The 22,014-nt window shown below is 50.6% G+C and overlaps 1 protein-coding gene across 5 annotated transcripts in view; it reads right to left on the bottom strand.

Annotated features, from left to right (window-relative positions):
* LOC120866066 (protein-tyrosine kinase 2-beta) overlaps positions 1 to 22,014 on the bottom strand; it is a 138,333-nt gene that overhangs the window by 11,239 nt on the left and 105,080 nt on the right. For 3 of the 5 annotated variants that reach the window (XM_040243526.1, XM_040243544.1, XM_040243535.1), the window contains exons 6-24: positions 20,069 to 20,131; positions 19,491 to 19,545; positions 18,913 to 19,053; positions 18,431 to 18,505; positions 17,714 to 17,815; positions 16,935 to 17,052; positions 16,330 to 16,369; positions 15,636 to 15,682; positions 14,549 to 14,599; positions 13,937 to 14,034; positions 13,132 to 13,216; positions 12,392 to 12,492; positions 12,041 to 12,156; positions 8,965 to 9,065; positions 8,695 to 8,784; positions 7,669 to 7,873; positions 5,173 to 5,281; positions 3,317 to 3,382; positions 1,291 to 1,416 (exon numbers count right to left, since the gene is read on the bottom strand). In XM_040243526.1, coding sequence (XP_040099460.1) covers positions 1,291 to 1,416; positions 3,317 to 3,382; positions 5,173 to 5,281; positions 7,669 to 7,873; positions 8,695 to 8,784; positions 8,965 to 9,065; positions 12,041 to 12,156; positions 12,392 to 12,492; positions 13,132 to 13,216; positions 13,937 to 14,034; positions 14,549 to 14,599; positions 15,636 to 15,682; positions 16,330 to 16,369; positions 16,935 to 17,052; positions 17,714 to 17,815; positions 18,431 to 18,505; positions 18,913 to 19,053; positions 19,491 to 19,545; positions 20,069 to 20,131 — 1,789 coding nt within the window. The remainder of the gene's footprint in view (positions 1 to 1,290; positions 1,417 to 3,316; positions 3,383 to 5,172; positions 5,282 to 7,668; positions 7,874 to 8,694; positions 8,785 to 8,964; positions 9,066 to 12,040; positions 12,157 to 12,391; positions 12,493 to 13,131; positions 13,217 to 13,936; positions 14,035 to 14,548; positions 14,600 to 15,635; positions 15,683 to 16,329; positions 16,370 to 16,934; positions 17,053 to 17,713; positions 17,816 to 18,430; positions 18,506 to 18,912; positions 19,054 to 19,490; positions 19,546 to 20,068; positions 20,132 to 22,014) is intronic. The other 2 variants (XM_040243553.1, XM_040243561.1) reach the window with 1 other exon arrangement.

Genomic DNA, 22,014 nt, shown 5'->3' with positions numbered 1-22,014 from the left:
AGCAGGAGAGAGAAGTTGAGCACTACCTAAAAGATAGTGCATGCTTACAGATGCAGTTTTATTATCGTTGAGTATATGCTAAGACATAAATTGGTTAAACTAACGTAAAAAAGAAAAATGAGCTAGGTCAGGGGAAAACCTATTCCACTAAGCTCTCACTGCCTTGAATTCTAAGTTATCTTAATCATTTCATAGTTTTACTAAATTAAGAAAAACAGCAAGTATATCTCAACATACTTTCCTACACTTTTGTATATCTATTGTAATAGAAATGTAGTCTCCCCCAATTTTTAGAGTTCTATATACCTGAGTCTGAAATATGATGCATGGTTACAGAGTTAGAGCTAAAGTAATAAGGGTTTTAGTATGTTATATCACATATCAAGACTCAGTTCAGTGAAATATATCAAATGCTCATGGCAACTGACCATGGGGGCCATTTGTTTTGAAGGAAGAAAAGATGGATGGTGACTAGTAACAAGTGGACAAGCAAAGGTGCACTTTTTTTTTTTAAAGGAGACCTGACAATTAGAAGATAGTTTTCAGGTGGTACAGTGGTAAAAATCCACCTGTCAATACAGGAGACTCAGGTTCGATCCCTGGATCAGGAAGATCCTCTGGAGGAGGAAATGGCAACCTACTCCAGTATTCTTGGGGAAAAGTCCCATGGACAGAGGAGCCTGGAGGGCTACAGTCCATGTGGTTGCAAAGAGTTAGACATGAGTGAGTGACTGAGTGACCGACAATGAAATACTCAAGGCTTCATTGGTAGTTGACAACAAAGAGGTGACTGGGGAGGGTATGGCTTAGCCCTGTGCTAGTCCCCAAGTTTGTTCTCACATAGCAGCAACTTTTGCAAAGCAGCAGGAGTGGCAACCACAAGGCAGACTTTCCTTTGACTGAGGAGAAATTGAACAATCACAACAATCAGGCAGGAGGACGGGCAGAGCGGGACAAGACCTCCAGGATCTTTTACTTTCTGGCACCATCAGGCTTCCTTGCCCTCTGCTCATGAGCTTTCACACTATCACCAGAGCTGAGGGAAGGCCACAGCATCAGAGTAGGGATGGGGCAGGTCTGGGTCCAGCTGGAGTCTCAAGGGCAGTGCCTGGCTTGGCCCCCAAACTCTGTTGTTTGTAGAGGTGCAGGAGGCACAGAGCCTCTCTGTGGCTGACTGGTGTAGGGAGGGCACCTCCTGAGCCTGAGGACGCAGGGTTCCCAGTATCCCAGGCACCTCCCTCCAGCAGCCTCCTTGTCCTGGCCGGGACCCAGCATGCAGAGCCCTCTTACCCGCATGCTGTGGCGCTTGAAGACAATGTGCCGGTGGAGAGGTGGGGTGTGCAGCGAGTTTACAGGAGATGGGTACTCCACAGGGCTGGTGAGCGTGGGTGAGCTGGCACACAGACCCTCAGGGACCTATTCAGGAGAAGCAGAGGAGCACCAGGCACGGGGACAAGGCAAGAAGGTGGACAGTTAGCTGCTACGAACACGAGCACAGAGAAACGACACAGGAGCTCCATGGGAGAAATGGGACTTGCGCTCCAGGAGCTTATAAAGAACACAGTGTGGGCATTTCACTGGTACTGTTTGGGAGACGTGGCAGAGCGACATACACGGCTCTTGGCTAGAAGTCAGCACAGACGTGGTGGCTGTTCTTCCATCTAACAACCGTTCCCGTGATGCTGTGCATACCATAGGTCCACGGGTGGCGCTGACCTACTGACTCCATCTCCTCCTTCAGGATTCTCCAGGGAAAAGTCATCATTGTGTTAGAAACTAACAGATACTGTTAACCCACAAGTATGTGTGTGTACGGGCTTCCCTGATGGCTCAGTGGTAAAGAATTTGCCTACAATGCAGGAGACATGGGTTTGATCCGGGGTTGGGAAGATCCCTTGGAGAAGGAAATGATAACTCAATCCAGTATTCTTGCCTGGGAAATCCCAAGGACAGAGGAGCCTGGCGGGCTACAGTCCATCAGGATGCAAAAAAGTTGGACATGACTGAGCAACTAAAACAAACAAACATATGCGTGTATATATATGTTGTTGTTTAGTTGCTAAGTCATGTCTGACTCTTTTGTAACCCCCGTGGACTGTAGCCCACCAGGCTCCTCTATCCCTGGGATTTCCCAGGCAAGAATACTGGAGTGGGTTGCCATTTCCTCCTCCAGGTATCTTCCTGATCCAGGAATCAAACACACATCTCCTGAATTGCAGGCAGATTCTTTACCACTGAGCCCACAGGGAAGTCTATATATATACACACACACATTTTTAAAAACCACTATTTTGGGACTTCACAGGCAGTCCCATGGTTAAGACTTCACCTTCCAATGCAGGGGGTTTGGGCTCAATCCCTGGTCAGGGAGCTAAGATCCCATATGCCTCAAGGCCTGAAAACCAAAACATAAATGGAAGTAATATCATAACAAATTGGACAAAGACTTTTGAAATGGTTCACATTAAAAAAAAAATCTTAAAAAAAAATAAAACCCACTATTTTAAACATCACAAAGGGGTATATTTCTTTCTAGGGATATCGTTCCTGTCTTCTGCCTTGAGGTCTGTTTTCTTTTTCTTTTTTTCATATGAAGATGGTTTGTCTGTCTGTTCCTGGTTAGGCTTGTTTTGGCTCAGGAGCATTTCCTTGACCACAGGACACCAAATGAAGAAGCACCAAATAAAAGACACTGTTTCCATTTTTAAAGGAGGGACTCTGAGCTGAGGGATAAAAAGGAAGAAAAGAGAGGGGGCCCCTGGCTCCTTCTGACTTAGATGCAACAGAGAGACACAGGACAGAGACATCCTGAGGGGGACCAACAGCTTGGGCAGGTCCTGTGGTTGGTAACCATGGAGGTGGTGGGTGGGGGAAGCACAGGGGGAACCCTGCTCTCTCTCCACCAGCTACTGAGGTTTTCAGCAGGGTCCCTGCAGGGAGCCCCAGTGAGCAGCTCCATTCTCTGGGGAACATCAATGGTCCCTAGCTGCCTGGATTCCTTTTCAGAGGCTCAGCTCAGGGCTGGGGAGGCCAGGAATAGAGACTTAGCTGTAGGTGGGCGCACGCAGCAGCCAATACTGTGGGCAGACAGATGTGGGTTGAAGTCGTCTTAACTGAGGACAACCTGGTAGAGGTTCAGTTAGATTCTTTGATCTCTGGGCACTTTGAGTTTTAGTTCTTTTCTGGGTACTCAAGAAGAACTGTTTCCATTGCCTGAGTAGATAGGACTGCTGCTCTGCTAAGGCACGAGGATGGAAATTCAGGAAGGACAGAGATGAGGCCTGCACTTCCCCAGCCCTCCAGTTTACGTGTTTACCTGGAATTGCAGCTTGGGTGCCAGAAGGTTGGTTTGGGGAGGGGGTCTGTACTTGGGTCGGCTGGGCTGCAGAGAGAACATGGAGATGAGTCAGTCCCTCATTCTGTCCTCTTGAGGGAGCACAGCTCACCAAGGGGAATATCAGGTAGGAGTCGGGTCAGCGTTGTTCAGGATGGTGAAGACGAGGGACAGAGTAATCACTAAAGTCATTCATGTCCGCTAACTGTGCATCTATCACTGCTGAGTGATATGAGGCCAGTGGCCTTTCTTCTGGAGGTCACTGCTAACTGGAGGCATTGCCAGTCTCTGTGTAGCCTCTCTGCATGTGCCAGGCATCCTGGAGTATGAAGTCAACTATGGCTTAGGAAGCATTACTATGAACAAAGCTAGTGGAGGTGATGAAATTCCAGCTGAGTTATTTCAAATCTTAAAAGATGATGCTGTTAAAGTGCTGCACTCAACATGCCAGCAAATTTGGAAAACTCAGCAGTGTCCATAGGACTGGAAAAGATCAGTTTTTCAATCCCAAAGAAGGGCTGTGTCAAAGAATGTTGAAACTATTGCACAGTTGCACTCAATTCACAAGCTAGCAAGGTAATGCTCAAAATCCTTCAAGCTAGGCTTCAACAGTATGTGAACCCTGGATGTGCAGAGTTTGCCAAATCAGTAATCAGGAGCTGCAGACATCCAGAGGTGAGTCATGGAGGCCCAGGCGTCCATAGCAGCTTCCTGGAGGTGATGAAACCTGAGCTGGGCCTGACTGCGGGAAGGTGCAGGGCACAGCAGATCAGGGGGACCTCGAAAAGAGGCCCAGCACCCACAGGGCTTTGCTATGAACTGAATGTTTGTTCCCCCACCCCACCCCACCCACCCCATTCATATGTTGAAGTCTTAACCCCCAAGGTGATGGTGTTTGGAGGTGGGGCCTTTGGGAGGTAATTAGGATCAGATGAGGTAACAAGGGTAGGACTCCTATGATTCTTATTATTAGTAGTACCATTAATAAACTTCCCAGGTGGTAGTAAAGAACCTGCCTGCCTATACAGGAGAATAAGAGATGTGGGTTCAATCCCTGGGTAGGGAAAATCCCCTAGAGGAGGCCATGGGGAGGACGTGGCAACCCACTCCAGTATTCTTGCCTGGAGAATCCTATGGACAGAGGATCCCTGCAGGCTACAGTCCATGGAGTGGCAAAGAGTCAGACATGACTGAAGCAACTTAGCATGCAGTTGTACTAATAACAATAACAGACACCAGTGCTCACTCTCCCCACCATGTGAGGACACGTGAGAAGGACACGTCTGCCATCCAGGAAGACAGTCCTCACCAGACACCTTGATCTTGGATTTCCCAGCCTCCATGCTGTCTGTGTGTAAGCTGCCAAGCCTGTAGTATCTTGTATGGCAGCCCAAGCTGACTTCTACAGACATGGTCCCACCCGTCTAATAGTGGGGCAGAAGGGCACTGGCTCCTGTGCCCAGAGATGCCATGGACATCAGAGGCTGGACTTCAGGGCTCCCCATTACGTACCTCCAAGGGAATATAATTTGTCCCTAAAAACACCAAAAGGGAAAGTGCTACTGTCTCCCGAGGGAAGTGTCTTCCAGGGTGACTGCCTGCTCGAGCAGTCCCACAAGATGCCTGCTCTCTGGCTGTCTCAGGTTCCATCTGCCCAGGTGACTGATGGGGGCTGACCTCAGGGCTGATGGATGGTTGGGTGGAAGGGCTGAGAAGACGCCGGGGCCCATCTGACTGCCACTGTAAGGGGAGCTGCACAGTCAGATCTGGGAGGGGCTGGACAGGGCCGCTGTGATTCATGGGGCCAATGGGGCTGATGAATTCAGGGCTTGGCTCACCTTGGGTGGGGGTTCCTGGAAGGGTGTGGGCTCTAAGATTTTGGGAGGTCGGTAGCGAGCGTTCCTCTCCTGCTCTAAGGCGATGTCCTTCTCCATCTGGTAAATGTCACTGCCAGGAAGTCAGGTCAGATAAGGAGACAGAAACAAGGTCAGATACATTCCTGGGGGCTCCCCTCTGTGCTCTACTGCGGCTGGGATCCTACTCCCAAGTCTTTTCCCATGTCCTTTGCAGATGGCACTGGGGAGATCCCTAGGAGACAGGCCACAGTATCGTGGACCCTGCAGCCGCCCCAACCTATGCATTCTTGGTGTGTGCTAATGGGAAAGGGTACACACGCATTCCTGGTATGTGCTAATGGGAAAGGGCCGTGGATTTCCTCCGAGGTTAGCTGAATGCACGCTTCTTGCCTTTTTTTTCTTTTACCTAACAGTGGTTCCCAACCTGGGAACCACACACCTCCAAGGACTCGAATAAAGGCAGGGGGTCCATGAATCCACAAGTGTACCAAGCACTGTCTGCAGACAGGGATTGTGTGTTGTTGAAATACATTTATAGGCCCAAGATGGAGCTGCCTTTGCCCAGGGGGTAGCATCAGCAGGTCAAAATGCAGATAACTTTTGCATCCTTCTAAATGTTATGCTTTATCAGAATTAAAGTACCATCCCAAATGCCAACCCAAATGCCAATCCAAATGCCAATTCAGCTTTATGTGCTTAGTTGCTCAGTAGTGTCTGACTCTTTGCAACCCCATGGACTGCAGCCTGCCACACTCCTCTGTCCATGCAGACTCTCCAGGCAAGAATGCTGGAGTGGGTTGCCATGTCCTCCTCCAGGGGATCTTCCCAACCCAGGGATTGAACCCAGGTCTCCTGCATTGCAGGCAGATTTTTTTAATCATCTCAGCCACTAGGGAAGCCCATTCAGCTTTATATTTGTTTCCTATTCCCTATTCATTCTCTAATTATCTCTTCTTTGTTCCTTATTCTTTATCCTATAAAAGTGTCCTACCGTCCGCTCCCATTTGCCACTGCTCTGGCCCTTGGAAATGGAGATGGCCACTTCACGCAGTGTAAAAGTTTGTCTGCATCACTTAAATTGCTTTGTTTAATCATTTTAAAGAGTACTGTGCTGTGCTTAGTTGCTCAGTCATGTCCAGCTTTTTGCGACCCCATGGACTGTAGCCCCCTACTAGGCTCCTCTGTCCATGGGGATTTTCTAGGCAAGAATACTGGAGTGGGTTGCCATGCCCTCCTCCAGGGGATCTTCCCAATCCAGGGATTGAACCCAGGTCTCCTGCATTGCAGGTGGATTCTTTATCATCTGAGCCACCAGAGAAGCCCTAAACAGTACTACTAAACATATAATATTTGGTACCATGTTTTCAGATTTATATGCATTCTATTGTGTGCAATACAAAAATTCATGATACAGCTTGTTTATAGAGCCCTGCCTATAAACAAATGCACTATCATTCTGAGAAATGAATATTTCCTGCCATATCAGTAAACAAGGATGTCACAGTCATCAGCAATTGCCTCCACCATGGATAGTGAGCTGGTGAGCCCTGAGGGAACTCAGGAAGGAAAGAAAACCTGCCATCTGGGAGCCATCAAACTGCAGCCATTCCCTATGGTGAGCCCTGAGGAAACTCAGGGTGTGAAAACACAGGATACTGGCCCCGGAGAGCTGAGATGCAGATCAAAGGAGTGATTCCAGTGAGCCCAGACTCTCAGATCTTCCCATACATAGAAAAGCACTCAATGCTTTAACATGGGTATCTGGTTTTCTTTAATTAACAATAATTGTTTGCTGTTCAGACAACCTGCCCTTTGTTGCAAAACTTCTATATAAGCTGGCTCCCCCTTCACCTCTTCCGAGCAGTTTCTCAGAGCTATTTGAAATGTTGTCTCCCAGGCTGCAGTCCTCATTTTGCCTGCAACAAAACTTAACTCCCAGCTCTCACACTGTGCAAATTTTTTTCAAAGATTCCCATTGTCCGGACCTGGGATTCCCAGCCTCTCCTGTGGTGCCTTCCCAAATGGCAGTTTCTGGGGATGATTTTCTAAAAAAATGCCCAAAAGTTGCCTAGAGTATTTAAAGCTGTAGTATTTAATGTTAATTAAGCATTGGGTTCCTTAAAATAGGAGCCAGCAAACTAGGCCCACAGGCCAAATATAGCCCCCAAATCTATTTTCATGTGGTCCCAAATGGTAAAGAATCTGCCTGTAATGCAGGAGACCCTAGTTTGATCCCTGAGTCAGAAAGATCCACTGGAGAAGGGAATGGCTACCTACTTCAGCATTCTTGCCAGGGAAATGCCATGAACAGAAGGGCCTGGTGGGCTACAGTTCATGGGGTCACAAAGAGTTGGACATGACTTAGTGACTGAGCACACACACACAGCTATAAACCTCTATGTGCTGCTAAAGAGGAGACTTGCTCTCAGGGGGCCCTGGGCTTGCAGTCCTCCACCCCATACCTGTCTCCTTGCTCACCTGAGGCTGCACACGAGCTCGGTGAAGCGGGGTCGTTCACTGGGGTCATAGTCCCAGCAGCGGGTCATGAGGGTGTAGAGAATGGGCGGGCAGAGGTCAGGCTTGGGTAGCCGGTCCCCCTTCTCCAGCACCCCAATGACATCCTTGTTCTCCAACCAGAAGAAGGGCTGCTTTCCGAAGCTCAGGATTTCCCACATGCACACAGCTGCAGGCGGGAGGAGAGGGCTCAGGGCCCGTGCTGAGGGGACTCGAACCTGGAGAGGCAGCCCACCCTCTCCAGAGAGCGCCGTGCGGTCAACGCTCAGTGCCTCCTGGGGACCGCCCTGTGTTCCTCTCTCTCCTCTATAGATAGCATTCTGGGGGTCCTGCCCATGTGGTGGTCTGCTAAGGGATCAATCGCCTATGACTGTAAGTGAACTAAGCTCCCATACCCAGGCCCTTTCCACATGGAGCTGTTAGGATTCTGGAGAAGGGGACCGTCAAAGGAACCAAGCCTCCATCAGAAAGCTAGCATACGAAGCCTAGAGCCAACGCTTGCTGCCTGTGTGATCACGAGCAAGCCCCTGACTTGCTGAGCCTCAGTTTCCTTGTCTGGAAAATGGGAAGAAGAATGATGAGATTGTACTGGGCAGGCTGTGGAGATCTGAGACAGAGGATCTACATGGCTGTGTGCCTTTTAAGTGGCTGTCCATCACTTGGTTTTCCTCTCTCCTCACCCTGCACCTTCTTCTGAGAAGAGCTCAGCTCTGCCTTTGAGGGTCCCCTGTGGGGTGGCCTCACCTTAGTCCTGGGGCTGTTTTGGGAGCTCACGCTCATATCAAGAGCCTTTTCCATGAAGATGAATGCAGGCTGCCCTTAGCTCGTGTCACCCCCAATCCACCACTGACTCCCCACCTCCGGGACTCCTCAGTGGTGGCAGCAAAACAGAACCCGAGGGTCCAGACCCCTGCTTCTTGTGCCCCCTCTTATCCTGGTCACAGAGAGGTAATCAAACCCTTGTCCACGCCCTATGGAGAGTCTGCTCACCAAACATCCAGACATCGCTGGCGGTTGTGAAGCGGCGGAAGTTGATGGACTCGGGGGACATCCATTTGATTGGCAGACGGGTCACAGAGGCTGTGGGTGGACCAAGGGTTTATGGGAGCTCTTAGAGAAGAACGATCCAGACTTATCCAGAAAGGCAGCTTACTCTCCAGAGACTGTTGGCCTAGACTTGCCTTATAGTCATCTTTTGGGGAGATTTTGGCTTCAGGACTGCCGTTCGGGGACAAAGCTGTAACACACCCCCCACCTCACCTTTGTAATACTCCTCATCCTCAATGTATCGGGAAAGGCCAAAGTCCCCCAGCTTCACACACTCCGGGGAGGCTACCAGGATGTTCCGGACAGCAATGTCCCTGGAAGGAGGCAGAGACCAGGGTGAGGTGGTTCATAACACTTCAGGGGGACAGACAGATGGACAGAGAGGCAGAGGAGAAGAGAGCTTCAGGGCCCCAGCCTCCGGAGGAGAATCAAGCAGCTTCTGTGGGTCAGCCCTTCCTGGCCCCACAACTCGTCTTGCTGGAACTTGGCTCAGGCAGGAGCCTTGGCTGGTCTTTCCTGCTGCTTACACACCCTTGTTGCCTCCTTGCATCTCGTTGCTGAGCCCTGTCTCCCGTCATCCCTTCTCATGCATCTCCACCTTCAAGCCTGTCTTGTGTTCCCCATATTTGCTCCAGTCACTGCATGTATTGTCCCCTCTGCTGGAGATGCCGTCACCCCGCTCACACTTCAGGGAGGAAGCCTGACCACTTTCCTGATCACAATTAACCTCTCCTTGTTCTGTGACCCCACAGCCGCTCACAGCTCACTTTCAGGGGGCACTGGGAGAGCCAGGACCTGGCTCAGAGTCCCTGGGAACCCCTGGTATGGAGGAGAGTGGGGCAGAGAGCTGGAGGAACACACCTGGCAGCTGGCAGGTGAGAGGTGCCACCCAGAGCTGAGCTCTCACCCCCCCACTTCAATCCCCCACTCTGGGAGCCCTTACCCACTCAGTCATCTTGAATCCCCACATCACTTCTAACCCCCCATCACTTCTATCTATCTCTTGCTTCTCCCAGGCAGGTTCTGCACCCCACTGTTTGTCTTTGTTATTGAAAAGATGACTTCAAAGCCCAACAATGTCACACAAGGATGCAAATCTATTATACCACTTTGCCCCCTGACTGTTCATCCTAGAAGATGCTAGAAGATGAGCTTTACAAGGAAAGGGGTTTCTGTTTGTTTTGATTGTGACTTAATCCCAGAGCTTAGGACACTGCCTGGAGGCCCACAGGAAGAGTTCCATCATATTTGCTGCACAAGTGAGTGAATGAATGAGTGGATGCATATTCACATCCCCCAGCATCGCTGCGCATAGTGTCAGCCATATGGCCCCATATCTGAGGGGGATGGTGTTGGACTGAAGAATTCACCTGCTCATCTCAGGGCTTTGAGTTGGATCATCAAGAAAGCAAGAGAGTTCCAGAAAAACATCTACTTCTTTATTGATTACACCAAAGCCTTTGACTGTGTGGATCACAACAAACTGTGGAAAATTCTGGAAGAGATGGGAATACCAGACCACCTGACCTGCCTCCTGAGAAATCTGTCAAGAAGCAGCAGTTAGAACCTGACATGGAACAACGGACTGCTTCCAGACTGGGAAAGGAGTACGTCAAGGCTGTATATTTTCACCTGCTTATTTAAATTATATGCAAAGTACGTTATGCAAAATGCCGAGCTGGATGAAGCACAAGCTGGAATCAAGATTGCAGAGAGAAATATCAATTACCTCAGATATGCAGATGACATCACCCTTATGGCACAAAGCAAAGAGGAACTAAAGAGCCCCTTGATGAAAGTGAAAGAGAAGAGTGAAAGAGGTGGCTTAAAACTGAACATTCAAAAAATGAAGATCGTGGCATCTGGTCCCATTACTTCATGGGAAATAGATGGGGAAACAATGGAAACAGTGACAGACTTTGTTTTTTTGGGCTACAAAATCACTGCAGGTGGTGACTGCAGCCATGAAATTAAAAGATGCTTGCTCCTTGGAAGAAAAGCTATGACCAACCTAGACAGAATATTAAAACGCAGAGACATTACTTTGCCAACAAAGGTCTGTCTAGTCAAAGCTATGTTTTTCCAGTAGTCATGTATGAGTGTGAGAGTTGGACCATAAAGAGAGTTGAGTGCTGAAGAATTGATGCTTTTGAACTGTGGTGTTGGAGAAGACTCTTGAGAGTCCCTTGGACTGCAAGGAGATCAAATCAGTCAAGGAATTCAGTCCTGAACATTAATTGGAAGGATTGATGCTGAAAATGAAACTCTGATACTTTGGCCACTTGATGTGAAGAACTGACTCAGTGGCAAAGGCCCTGACGCTGGGAAGGATGGAAAGCAGGAGAAGAGGATGGCAGAGGATGAGATGGTTGGATGGCATCACTGACTTGATGGACATGAATTTGAGCAAGCTCCAGGAGATGGTGATGGACAGGGAAGCCTGGTGTGGGGCAGTCCATGGGGTTGCAAAGAATTCGACACAACTGAGCAACTGAACTGAACTCTGTCTCCTCCAGAGGATCGTATCCCCCATGATGGAGACCTCCCTTCAGGGAAGGGGACAAAGCCAGGTAGAGAAGGGACCAGTGCCACAGTCACACAGAGGACTGGACTTGGCAGCTTGGAGGTGTCAGAGACCAGGGCAGTGCCACTCACTTGGGCTGGAAGGCCCGGGACCCCAGGATTGTCCTAGTGCTGCCAGAACCCAGTCTCTCCTGTTAGGCTGCTGCTGCTGCTGCTAAGTTGCTTCAGTCGTGTCCAACTCTGTGCGACCCCATAGATGGCAGCCCATCAGGCTCCACCGTCCCTGGGATCCTCCAGGCAAGAACACTGGAGTGGGTTGCCATTTCCTTCTCTAATGCATGAAAATGAAAAGTGAAAGTGAAGTCGCTCAGTCGTGTCTGACTCTTCGAGACCCCATGGACTGCAGCCTACCAGGCTCCTCCGTCCATGGGATTTTCCAGGCAAGAGTACTGGAGTGGGGTGCCATTGCCTTCTCCTGCTAGGCTGAGTGCCACCAAATGGAAATGCCAGAGAATAAGTGAGCAGCAAGCAGGGAAGTGATTTCCTGCACCCACAGGGATGTGGGCTACTGAGTTACAGGCAGACACCCCTGATTTCAGATTTCCTCTTCCTAGCAATCCTGGGAGGGACCTCTGGCTGTTGTACTTTTAGAGGGGGACATGGGTCCCAAGAAGGTGCTCAAGCTGTCCTATGTGGGACCAAAGCCAGGCCTTCAACCCTGGTCTGTGCCTGACCCCACCTTCTCCAGGCCCCTCCCCAGCCCCACCTGTGGACACAGTTGATGCTCTCCAGGTAGGCCATGGCCTTGCAGATCTGCAGCGAGTACAGGACAAGAGTGAGCACCTTCAGGCTGTTCTTGTTTCGCTCCAGGTAGTGGCCCAGCTGCAGGAAAGGGAAGATGCCCTGAGGACTCTGCCTGACCTGGGTGTGGAGCTGGGCGATGGGGTAGGGGACACCCAGGCTGGCAGAAGAATCTGGCAACTTCCTCTCCAAACAGCCTTGCCGGGAGTTAAGGGCCGCTGGCTCCAGATGCATGCTCCCTGGCCACCCCCTCTCTAGGTGTTGCTCCACTGCAGCCCAGCTGTCATCACAGGGGTCCTCCTTGGCTCCAGCTCACCTCCCCGTAGGGGTACAGTTCCATGACGATCCAGGTGGGCTCCTCTTCGATGATGGCGATCAGCTTCACAATGTGTGGGTGGTCCAGGTTCCTCATGATCACTGCAAGTGGGGGTGAGAGGGTTAGGGTTAGGGGTTAGGTTTAGGGTTAGGGTGGGGTTAGGGATTAGGTGTTATGGTTAGTGGTTAGGTGTTAGGGTTAGGGATTAGTGTTAGGAGCTAGGGATTAGGAGTTAGGGTTAGGGTTTAGGGGTTAGGGATTAGGGTTGGGGTGAGGTATTAGGGTTCGGGGTTAGGAGTTAGGTTTAGGGTTGGGGTTGGGGTTAGGGTTTAGGGGTTAGGGTTAGCGTTTAGGGTTATGGTTAGGGATTAGGGTTAGGGTTTGGGCTAGTGTTTAGGTTTAGGGTTAGGGTAGGGTTAGCTGTTAGAGTTATGGTTAGGTGTTAGGGTTAGCAGTTAGGTGTTAGGGTTAGGGTGAGGGGTTTGGTTTAGGTGCTAGGGACTAGGAACTAGGGGTTAGGGATAGGTGCTCCAGCGCCTCAAAGGTCCAAAGCAACAATCAAGGTCTGCTGTCTGGACCCAGAGCCAGGGGTGCAGCCTGTTCCCCCTGTGGATATCAGCTCTGTCCACTGCCTCCCTGACCTCCACCGCAGATGCTTCAACCCCTTCCCGCTTCCCGGTCTGCATAGTCTCCAGGCTTTTTTCCAGCCCCTGTGCTGGTGTCTCCCCAGGGACACCTACCTGCCTCACTCATGAACTTCTCCTTGTTATCTAGAGTGCAGTCTTTCTTGCAGGTCTTCACAGCCACGTTGATCATCTCCCCTTTCTGCAATAAGAGTGTGTCCAGGGACCCTCAGTTCTGTCCAGAGCTCCCCTCACCGGCGTCCCCAGTAGATAGGTGACATCTGGGTCTCTGCAAAGCCTGCACTTCCTATCTCTTCCCCTCCTCTCTTCCACACCCACTTCCTCCTGATCAGGGTACATTTGGACTGGAGGAACGTTGAAGATCAGATCTCTTGAGCCCCTGGCTGTCCAGGTGAGGACACAGAGGCTGGGGGTCCACGCAACCTGCCCAAAGTTAGCGAGTGTGTGCAGGTCACATGCAAGGCCATTGTCAGATATGGCGTCCAGGCCTTTTTCTCTTTATTGTTGGTTTTTACAATTTTGCTTTTCCCCCAGGCCTGGTTGAAGCACAAACACAAAGGCAAACTTGTCCAGCCCCATCAGCGACCTTGGAGTCCACCTTCCCTTTCTCACAAGTGCGTCACATGGAGCTTCCCCCTTCATGTTCTCCCATAAGAGTCAGTCCCCACCGCTGGGCCCCATCCCATGCCCCATAGATGTTGCCTCTCTTCCGATCCCTGCAATTACAGCCTTACTGGGAAATGACTCTTGTTTTCATCACTCTCTGCGTATTTCATAAACACTGCAAAGGCCAAATGTGTGAATTTCCACACACCACAGCACACCCCCTCCCCCAACACTAGAGTATTTGAGCTCCTTTCTCTTTCTACAGAAGAACAGAACTTGCATATCACAAACTCACGTGATTCGTGTAGACACCTTCATAGACCTCCCCAAAAAAGCCTTCACCGAGAATACGATTCAGGACCACATCTTCCCGGGTGATGCCATACTGTGGGCCTGCACAGGTGATAAAACAGACAGTCCTGGGGCACAGAAACTGGTTGGCACCCCCTGGGAATCCAAGAATCGACGTCCCTGGGGATTCTGAATGCCCATATTCCCGGGATTCTGAGTATCCAGAGGCTCTAACACCAGGCTCCGACCCCTCTTGCCCAGGTGTGACCAGACCTCCCCCACCAACGCCTCAGCCAGGAACCAGGGGCTAGGCTGGGAAAGGGGGTCTAGAAGGTTCCATTGTCTCAGACTTGGGAAAGCTGAGTCCCATGTCCATGCTCTTGGCACACTCCTCCACCACAGACACACCAAGGGTCAACGGTGATGGGATAAAAACAGTGATCTCTGCTTTCAAATCACAGGTGCCTCACTCAGTTGTGTCCCTGGCTGAGACACACATGGAAGACGACACAGGAAAGAAAGAAAGTCCCCCTGTGATGTCATATGTGTCCCCAGATGTCACATCCCACGGCCCTGGCGGTGGTTGACATGGGTTGGGGGGTGGTCAGGGGTCTACCTCCTGGTCTTCGTAGGGTCTCGTCAGGGATCTCAGCATAGATGTCTGATTCTGAAATGACAGGAGGACGCCACATGGGCAAGATGCCTTGAGGGGGACATCACCAGGAACCAGGTATGAGCCCCCTTCCTGCCCCGCCTGCCACAGGTCAATGGAACTAAGCTGACATCACAGGGCCCAGGGTCCTCGGCCTGAATCCCTCCTTGCTGCTGCCTGTCTATTTAGGGCAAGTTGGTTCATCTCCTTTAATCTGCTTCCCTTTGTGTGAAATGACTATTTCTGGGGAATGTAAATATTAAAGAAAACAATACCGATTATGTATTTAACACTGTCATGAACTGAATGCTTGTGTCCTTTCAAATGCATATGTTGAAACCCTGACCCCAGGAGTGGTGGTGTTTGAAGGGGTCTTTGGGAGGTGATTAGGGTTAGATGAAGTCCTGAGGGTGGGGCCCCCATGGTGGGATGAGTGTCTTTAGAAGAAGAGGAAGAGAGACTAGAGCTCTCCATCTGTGCACCACACGAGGACACAGAGAAGGCGGCTGTCTGCAAGCCACGAAGAAAGACCTCACCAGGACCCCACCACTCTGGCACCTGGACTTGGACTTCCACCTCCAGAGCTGTCAGAAATCAGTGTCTGTTGTTTAAGCTCCCCAGTCTGTGGCTTTTTTATGAAGCCTGAGCTGACCAAGACAAACATGGTGCCTCATACTAGCTGTCTAACATGTTTGTGCTCATGTTCAGTTGCTAAGTCGTGTCCAGCTCTTTTCAACCCCATGGACTGTAGCCTTGCCTGGGATTCTCCAGACAAGAATATTGGAGTGGATTGCAATTTCCTTCTCCAGCAATCTTCCTGACCCAGGGATCTAACCTATGTCTCTTGCATTGGCAGGTCAGTTCTTTACCATTGAGGCACAAGGGAAGCCCCGCCCAATACATATTAGCTATTATATTTTTAGCTGTCATTGAGCAGTCATAGGAAAAGTTCATTTTTCTGTAACTTTGAGGGAATCCTTCAGGATGCCACAAGAGCAGGCAGAAGGGAGGTTCTGGGCGCAGGCAGAGGACAGCAGGTGGGCAGGCTTACCTATGCTGCAGCTTTCTGAGAGGTGGGGCCGCCGAGCCTCCAGGTTTCTACGGGAGGAGAGGACAGGGCAGGAGCCAAGTGAGCTCAGAGCCTGGCAGTGCCCACCCAGGGCAGCCTCATTCCCCCTCTCTTCCTCCCACCCTGCCTGGAGAAGCAGCGTGTTCTGATGGCACTAAGCTGGGAGCATGGCCCAGGCCACCAGGAGACAGGAGGGAGGTTTTCTTGCTAAGTCGTTTCAGTCGTGTCCAACTCTGCGATCCTATGGACTGTAGCCGGCCAGGCTCCTCTGTCCGTGGGACTCCCCAGGCAAGAGTACTGGAGTGGGTTGCCATGCCCTTCTTCAGGAGAACTTCCCAACCCAGGGACTGAACCCATGTCTCTTACACTGGCAGGCAGGTGCTTTACCACTAACGCCACCTGAGGGGACAGCAGCAATCACCCCCGCTTCCGCCCTCCCCCGCCCAAGATGGTGCCAGGTGGCTTTAGGACATAGGAATAACCCTGCATGAATTTACTGGGAGAAATTTACTGGTGAAAAATAACCACTTGTGAAATGCTGGAATTCCAGCATTTTCTCCTGGGGGCCAGAAACTGGAAAACGTGGCAGGGGAGGCCCCCTCCCTGTTCGGTCTGCCTTCGTAAGGACATGGGCTGAGGACGGGGCCGGTTCTCCCTCGCGGCTGGTTGTACTCACAGCATGGGGATCTGGGGCAGGCTGTTCCGCTTCTCACCATCTGGGGAGAGGAGAGGAAGAAGGGGAGCTGGAACCAGGGACACAGGGTCCCAGATGGATGATGGACCTCATTGCTTCTACCAGCCGACACAAAGGAGACCCCTCCCACCACTCCACGGCTCCTGAGAGTCGGAGTGGAAGCTGGATAGGCTGTTGCCCTGAACTGGAACCCTTTAGCACTAAGAAGCGACTCTCAGACTTCCTCTGCCACTGCCACACATCCCAGCCTGACTCTTGCTTTCTGATTCCATCCCCAAACAGGACGGACCAGCAATGTTCTGGCAACAGCTTTGATCTTCCCGGGGTGACAAACATCTCTCCATCAGAAGTTGCCCCCAGCACCCCATGCCACCCTTGGTCAGCGGGGCCAGGGCTGTAGCCAGGCATCTGGGATGGGATTACAGGGAGTGTCCAGAAGGGCTGGGGGAGCCCCTCCCCACACTTCGAAATGCTCTTCATTCACACATCCGTCAATGGTTTAGCTTTTCCTGCTCCTTCCCAGAGGTTTGGCTCGGGTATGCCACCCACTGCCTGTTGGGCCAGGTTACCTTCAAGTGGAAACACACCTTTTTTGGTTCGAATGATGAGAGAGCCCTTGTGTTCCCCTTGCAGCCTGCAGTAACCATCTACGAGGTCAGCCATGTTCTCGGCCTCTGCCAGAGAGGAGGTTTTGATGGACAAGGACTGCAGGGAAGAGACCAGCCAAGGATGAGACCCCAGAGCCTTGGCTAGAGTCACCCCCACGGGACTGCAGGACTTCTAACCATGGCCTGCCTGGACTCCACCAGCTCCTCTTCTGGGGCTGGGCTTGTATTCCCCATTGCCACCAGGGGGCGCTCTCGTCACCGCGCCCAACTGACCACCTTACACTCCAGGAAGGGAATTCCTTTTTCTAGGCACTGAGCACACAGCACATGCCTTGTATGCTTGAGCAGAAAGGGAGAAAAGGGAAGAGGGAGGGAGTGGGGCAGAGGACACGTGGATGAAAGGACGGGCATACAATCTGTTTGTGGTCTGAGGTCTCTCTCGTTCTCCCACCTACAAAAAGCCATGGGTCCCCAAGGTCTTGGCTCTGAGTCACTGTTTCCTGTTCACAGTTAGACCTCTGATCTGTACCTTGATTTCTGGTCACTTTACTCCTGCCCTCCCCCAAACTTCCTACAACTTCTTTCTTGACATTTTTAACAACAGTTTTGCTTCCTGATATACTTTTCCTTAGTTTGACATCATCCTGCTACCTGGTCTAAGAACTAGGTGCCCTTTACTTAACAAGATCTCAGCAGCCAGGGAAGCCCTGGCCAGGCTGGCCTGAGCAGGCATGCCCAGTGTTCTCAGAAATGCTCACCTGGGGAGCGCCTTCGATGCCCAGCTGCAGTACTGCCTGGCCCTCCTCCAGAGGGAGGCACCTGATGGACTTGATCTGCTTGAACTCAGCCAGGCAGGTGGGCTGTGGGAAAGGAGGGGTTCCTTCAGACCATGCCATTCCTGGGATCGGGCCACGAGGATTGATCAGTATGGGGTGGGGGTAGGGAGCGAGGAAGAACCAGGCATTGGAGTCTCTCGGCGGGGATGAAGAGGGAATCAAAGACCATTCAGGTTAGAAGGATCACCTAGCCCAAGCCCCTTGCAGAAGAAAAAATGAACCTGGAAAGAGTCAAGGTTTGCCCACGGTCATATGCCAAGCTGGTGGTAGGGCCAGGGCTGAACCTGGTTCTTCTGACTCCCAGGGACGTGATAGCCCCATATGCCATTGAAAGAGCAACTACTATTGCCAGAAGAGCAACAGTAGTATCCTTCCCTCTTCCCCTCCCCCACCTTAACCACACCTGTCCCCACCCGCTCTGTGCCAGGGACAGTCCCAGGGATGTAATGGCCCACGCTCCCCATCCCATTATCCCAAATAGCCTCCTCACAGCTGCTGATACCAAGAGCCTCTCTGCTCTCAGCAGTGGAGTGGAAGAACCGATGGGACAGGCCAGGATGGGAGGCAGCCAAAAGGGAAAGAGCGCTCTGCCTGGAGCTGGGTGGGGCCTGCCCCCCTCCCCACCCCATCTCTCTCTACCTTTGCATCTTGGCTTGTCAGCTGGCGGATGCCTTTAGGGCCAATGACCAGGTCCACAGTAATGTTCCATCCTTGCTGGAATCAAAGGAGAGACAGGTTGTTGCCTCTGTTCTGTCTGCCCATATTTCAGAGGCTTGAAAACAATTCACTAGCTAGACACAAGCCATGTCTCCTGGACCCTCCAGCTCCTTCTATCCTAATCTCCCACCATACAGATCACCCTGCTCCCAACACTCTGCCAGCACTGCCCACCTCCTCCCAGAGTTGGAGCCAAGGTTTCAGCTCCCTTTGGCAAGCAAGTAGCTTAGCATTAGTTGCATTTTCAGATATACTGGGGGAGGTCCTGGTGCCACAGAACCTACAGGCAGTAGGTTGGAGGGTTGTCTCAACCCCCATCCCCACCCTGAGTTGCCCCCATGGCCTGCTCTCTGGAGAGACTTGGGATTTGGGTCAGGGAGAGAATGAAAAGAGGGCGGTGTTACAATGAGTTCACAGCGGTAGGTCTCCTGGTCAATGCTGGCGAAGCCTGCGAGGGTGTTGAAGAACTTCATGACGCACTCCTCCTCCCGGAGCGAGGCATACTGCTGGAATGTCTGCTGGATCATCTTCCGGAACTGCTTGGGCTGGGTGAGAGGGTCAGGGGTGAGCGGGGCCCGATTCCTTCCCTTAGGATCTCACCACAGGCCTGCACACTGCTGTAGGACAGTTCCTTAGGCCTCTGTAGACCTTGAGGGCAGTGGTGATCTCTTACACCATGGTGGTCTCAAGGGAGCTCACCATGGCCCTGGGAGGCAGGCAGGGGTGGTAGCACCCCCGGTGCTCAGGCCATAGAGCTAACTGGCCTTTGATGTGGAACTAGAGCAGGGTTTCTTGATTCCTGGACACAGATGGGCCCACGGGATGCATGGAGCAGTCCCAGGTCCAGATGGCCTAAGGCAGCACAGACACCCTGGCTTGCCCACAGGTCCCCAGCTCCATCCCTTACAGATCTATTCCTTGGGCGACATAAGGGAGACATGAAGGGAGACTTTCTGGGCTCTTCATCCACTGGTTTCCTTACCTTTAAGTTCTCCTGCATTTGCCTTGGGAAAAACAGGTCCAGGCCCACTTCTTTCCTGAAAGTAAGAGGGGGAAAAGCAGCATTTGAGTTCACTTTGGTGGCTCAAATGGTAAAGAACTGCCTGTGTTGCGTGAGACCCAGTTTCGATCCCTGGGTCAGGAAGATCCTCTGGAGAAGGAAATGGCAACCCACTCCAGTGTTCTTGCCTGGAGAATCCCAGGGACGGTGGAGCCTGGTGGGCTGCCGTCTATGGGGTCACACAGAGTCAGACATGACTGAAGTGACTTAGCAGCAGCAGCAGCAACCCACTCCAGTATTCTTGCCTGGAGAATTCCATGGACAGAGGAGCCTGGTGGGCTACCATCCATGGGGTTGCAAAGAATTGGACAAGACTGAGTGATTAATACTTTCTATATCCCTAACTCAGGACTTCGGGCCGATCAGGGAAAGGTGAGCACACCAGGGAGATGGGTCTTGCCTGGCTCTGGTCTAGGGATGGAGGTGTAAAGGAGGTGAGCAAGAAGAGCAAAGCAGGAGAGGGGAAGGGAAGAGAGGCTGGGGCCAGTCCCAGGACTTACTCCAGGAGCTCGAAGTTGGACTTTTTGTCAAGTGCATTGTGGGGCATGTCCTTGAAGAACCGCCTGCAGAGAGAGAAGCCACAAGCCATCAGAGCTGGGCCACCCAACACCCACATGTTGGCCCAGAAGCACCCTCCCCTGCTTGATGTGGGAACCACTAGGAGGGAGAAAGGAAGGAGAGGTGAAAAATTCAGTATTTAGAAAACTATGAATTTTAGAAAACCCACAAATTTCCTTCCTAGGCAAGACTCCAGTTGTACTCCAGGGTGTCCACCTCTGGCTTATGCAGTTGGTGGGCAGAGGAGGAGGACAGGGGTTCTATCAGTGTTCTCTAAAAATAAATGACCCAAGGCAGCCAACACTCGACTTATAGCTGAGAAACACTGACATCCACCTTTTAGGTTCTGTGTTCCCTTTGTGACTTCCTTTCCCCTCATTTGCTACCTCTGAAAATCTATGTGTATGCATGCAAATAATTATAAAATATAGTACATATAAAAACTTTAGCATTTATGAGACAGAAGAAGAAAATAAAACAAATCCATAATCCTACCACCTGGGGTGACATCTATTAAATTTTTATACATATTCTTTAAGTATGATTTTCCCTTAAAATATATGTCTTCCTAGAGATTTTTGGGTATTACTTATTTATAATAATTGTTTACGTGGAGACCAAATAGCCAATACTATTTGTCTTATCTTCCCTTCCCCGTTTGGATCATTGTGTCTAGTAATTTCTTCAACTGTTGCAGACATTGTCCTGCTCCTGATCATACATTAGTAACTCAATGTTACTTTAACCCATGTGTCCTTGTGCACATCTGGGAATAGTTTTATGCTTTTGATACCATAAGCAGAGAAGGGCAAGTAACTTATGATTCATAAACAATAAATTTACAAAATTTACAGTGTTTAGAAAAGAGTATGGTTAGGCCTTCATCTCACACTTTATTCTAAATATTTATTCTAGATAGATTAAAGGGAAAATGTTAATAATGAAATTATTTTAAAACTAGAAGAAAAGCTAGAGAAATATTCTCAAATCATGGAACTGAGAAGAATATCTAAAGCATGAAATCATAGAAGAGATCTACATAAAAACTTAAAACATGTAGTGCTATGTCCTTAACAATTTTTAATAAATGGTATTTTTGAACATATTGTCAATCAAGATAAGTAGTAATAATTATGGTCTCGATTTTAGAGGAAAAAAAATGCATTGGAAAAAACCTGACTTGGAGCTACTCTGCTAATGGAGGTTATCTCTGGTTAATGGAATTTCGAATGATTTTAGTCACTTTTTCTCCTTCTCTACATGTTCCAAATACTCCACACTGTACAAGGCAGTGTGGCCATCCGCAACACCCCTGGGTTGGGTGAGCTGCAAATGTACTTCCAGGTAACTGACCATATTGGCATGCTGCATGCAGTTAAGTAACTCTACAAAATAAATGTCAGCACGTGTCCACCAGCAAAGAGGTCTTCAGATCTTTCACGGTTACCCAGTCATACAAATTCATACTGTGCCCTCATTGTGTGCCAGGAGAAGGTGGCACCAACCCAGAGCTCAAGGATTTGACGGATTTCAGACTAGCGCATGTGGACCACTTGGCATCTGACAGAGTGGTGGACACATACGGCCTTATGGCCAATCTGCGCAGGGAGGGGTAGGTGGGGTGGACCTGGGGAACGGGGGACTTCAAGATGGAGAGACCCCTGAGTGGGCACTGTAGGAAGAGCCCAGGGTCACCCTGCCCGTTATCAAGGTGTGTTTCACAGGCGTGCTCTGAGGTTTTCTAAGACTGTTGAGGGAAAGCAAACAACTCTGGGGACTTCCTTGGTGGCTCAGTGATAAAGAATTAGTCTGCAGTTCAGGAGATGCAGGTTCGATCCCTGCGTTGGGAAGATCTCCTGGAGGAGGAAATGGCGACGCACTCCAGTAT

The sequence above is a fragment of the Oryx dammah genome, unplaced genomic scaffold (genome assembly GCF_014754425.2).
Source record: "Oryx dammah isolate SB20612 unplaced genomic scaffold, SCBI_Odam_1.1 HiC_scaffold_1, whole genome shotgun sequence".
Lineage (NCBI taxonomy): Eukaryota > Metazoa > Chordata > Mammalia > Artiodactyla > Bovidae > Oryx > Oryx dammah.
The sequence above is the reverse complement of the archived record's forward strand: the minus strand, read 5'-3'. Positions and strand labels throughout refer to the sequence as shown.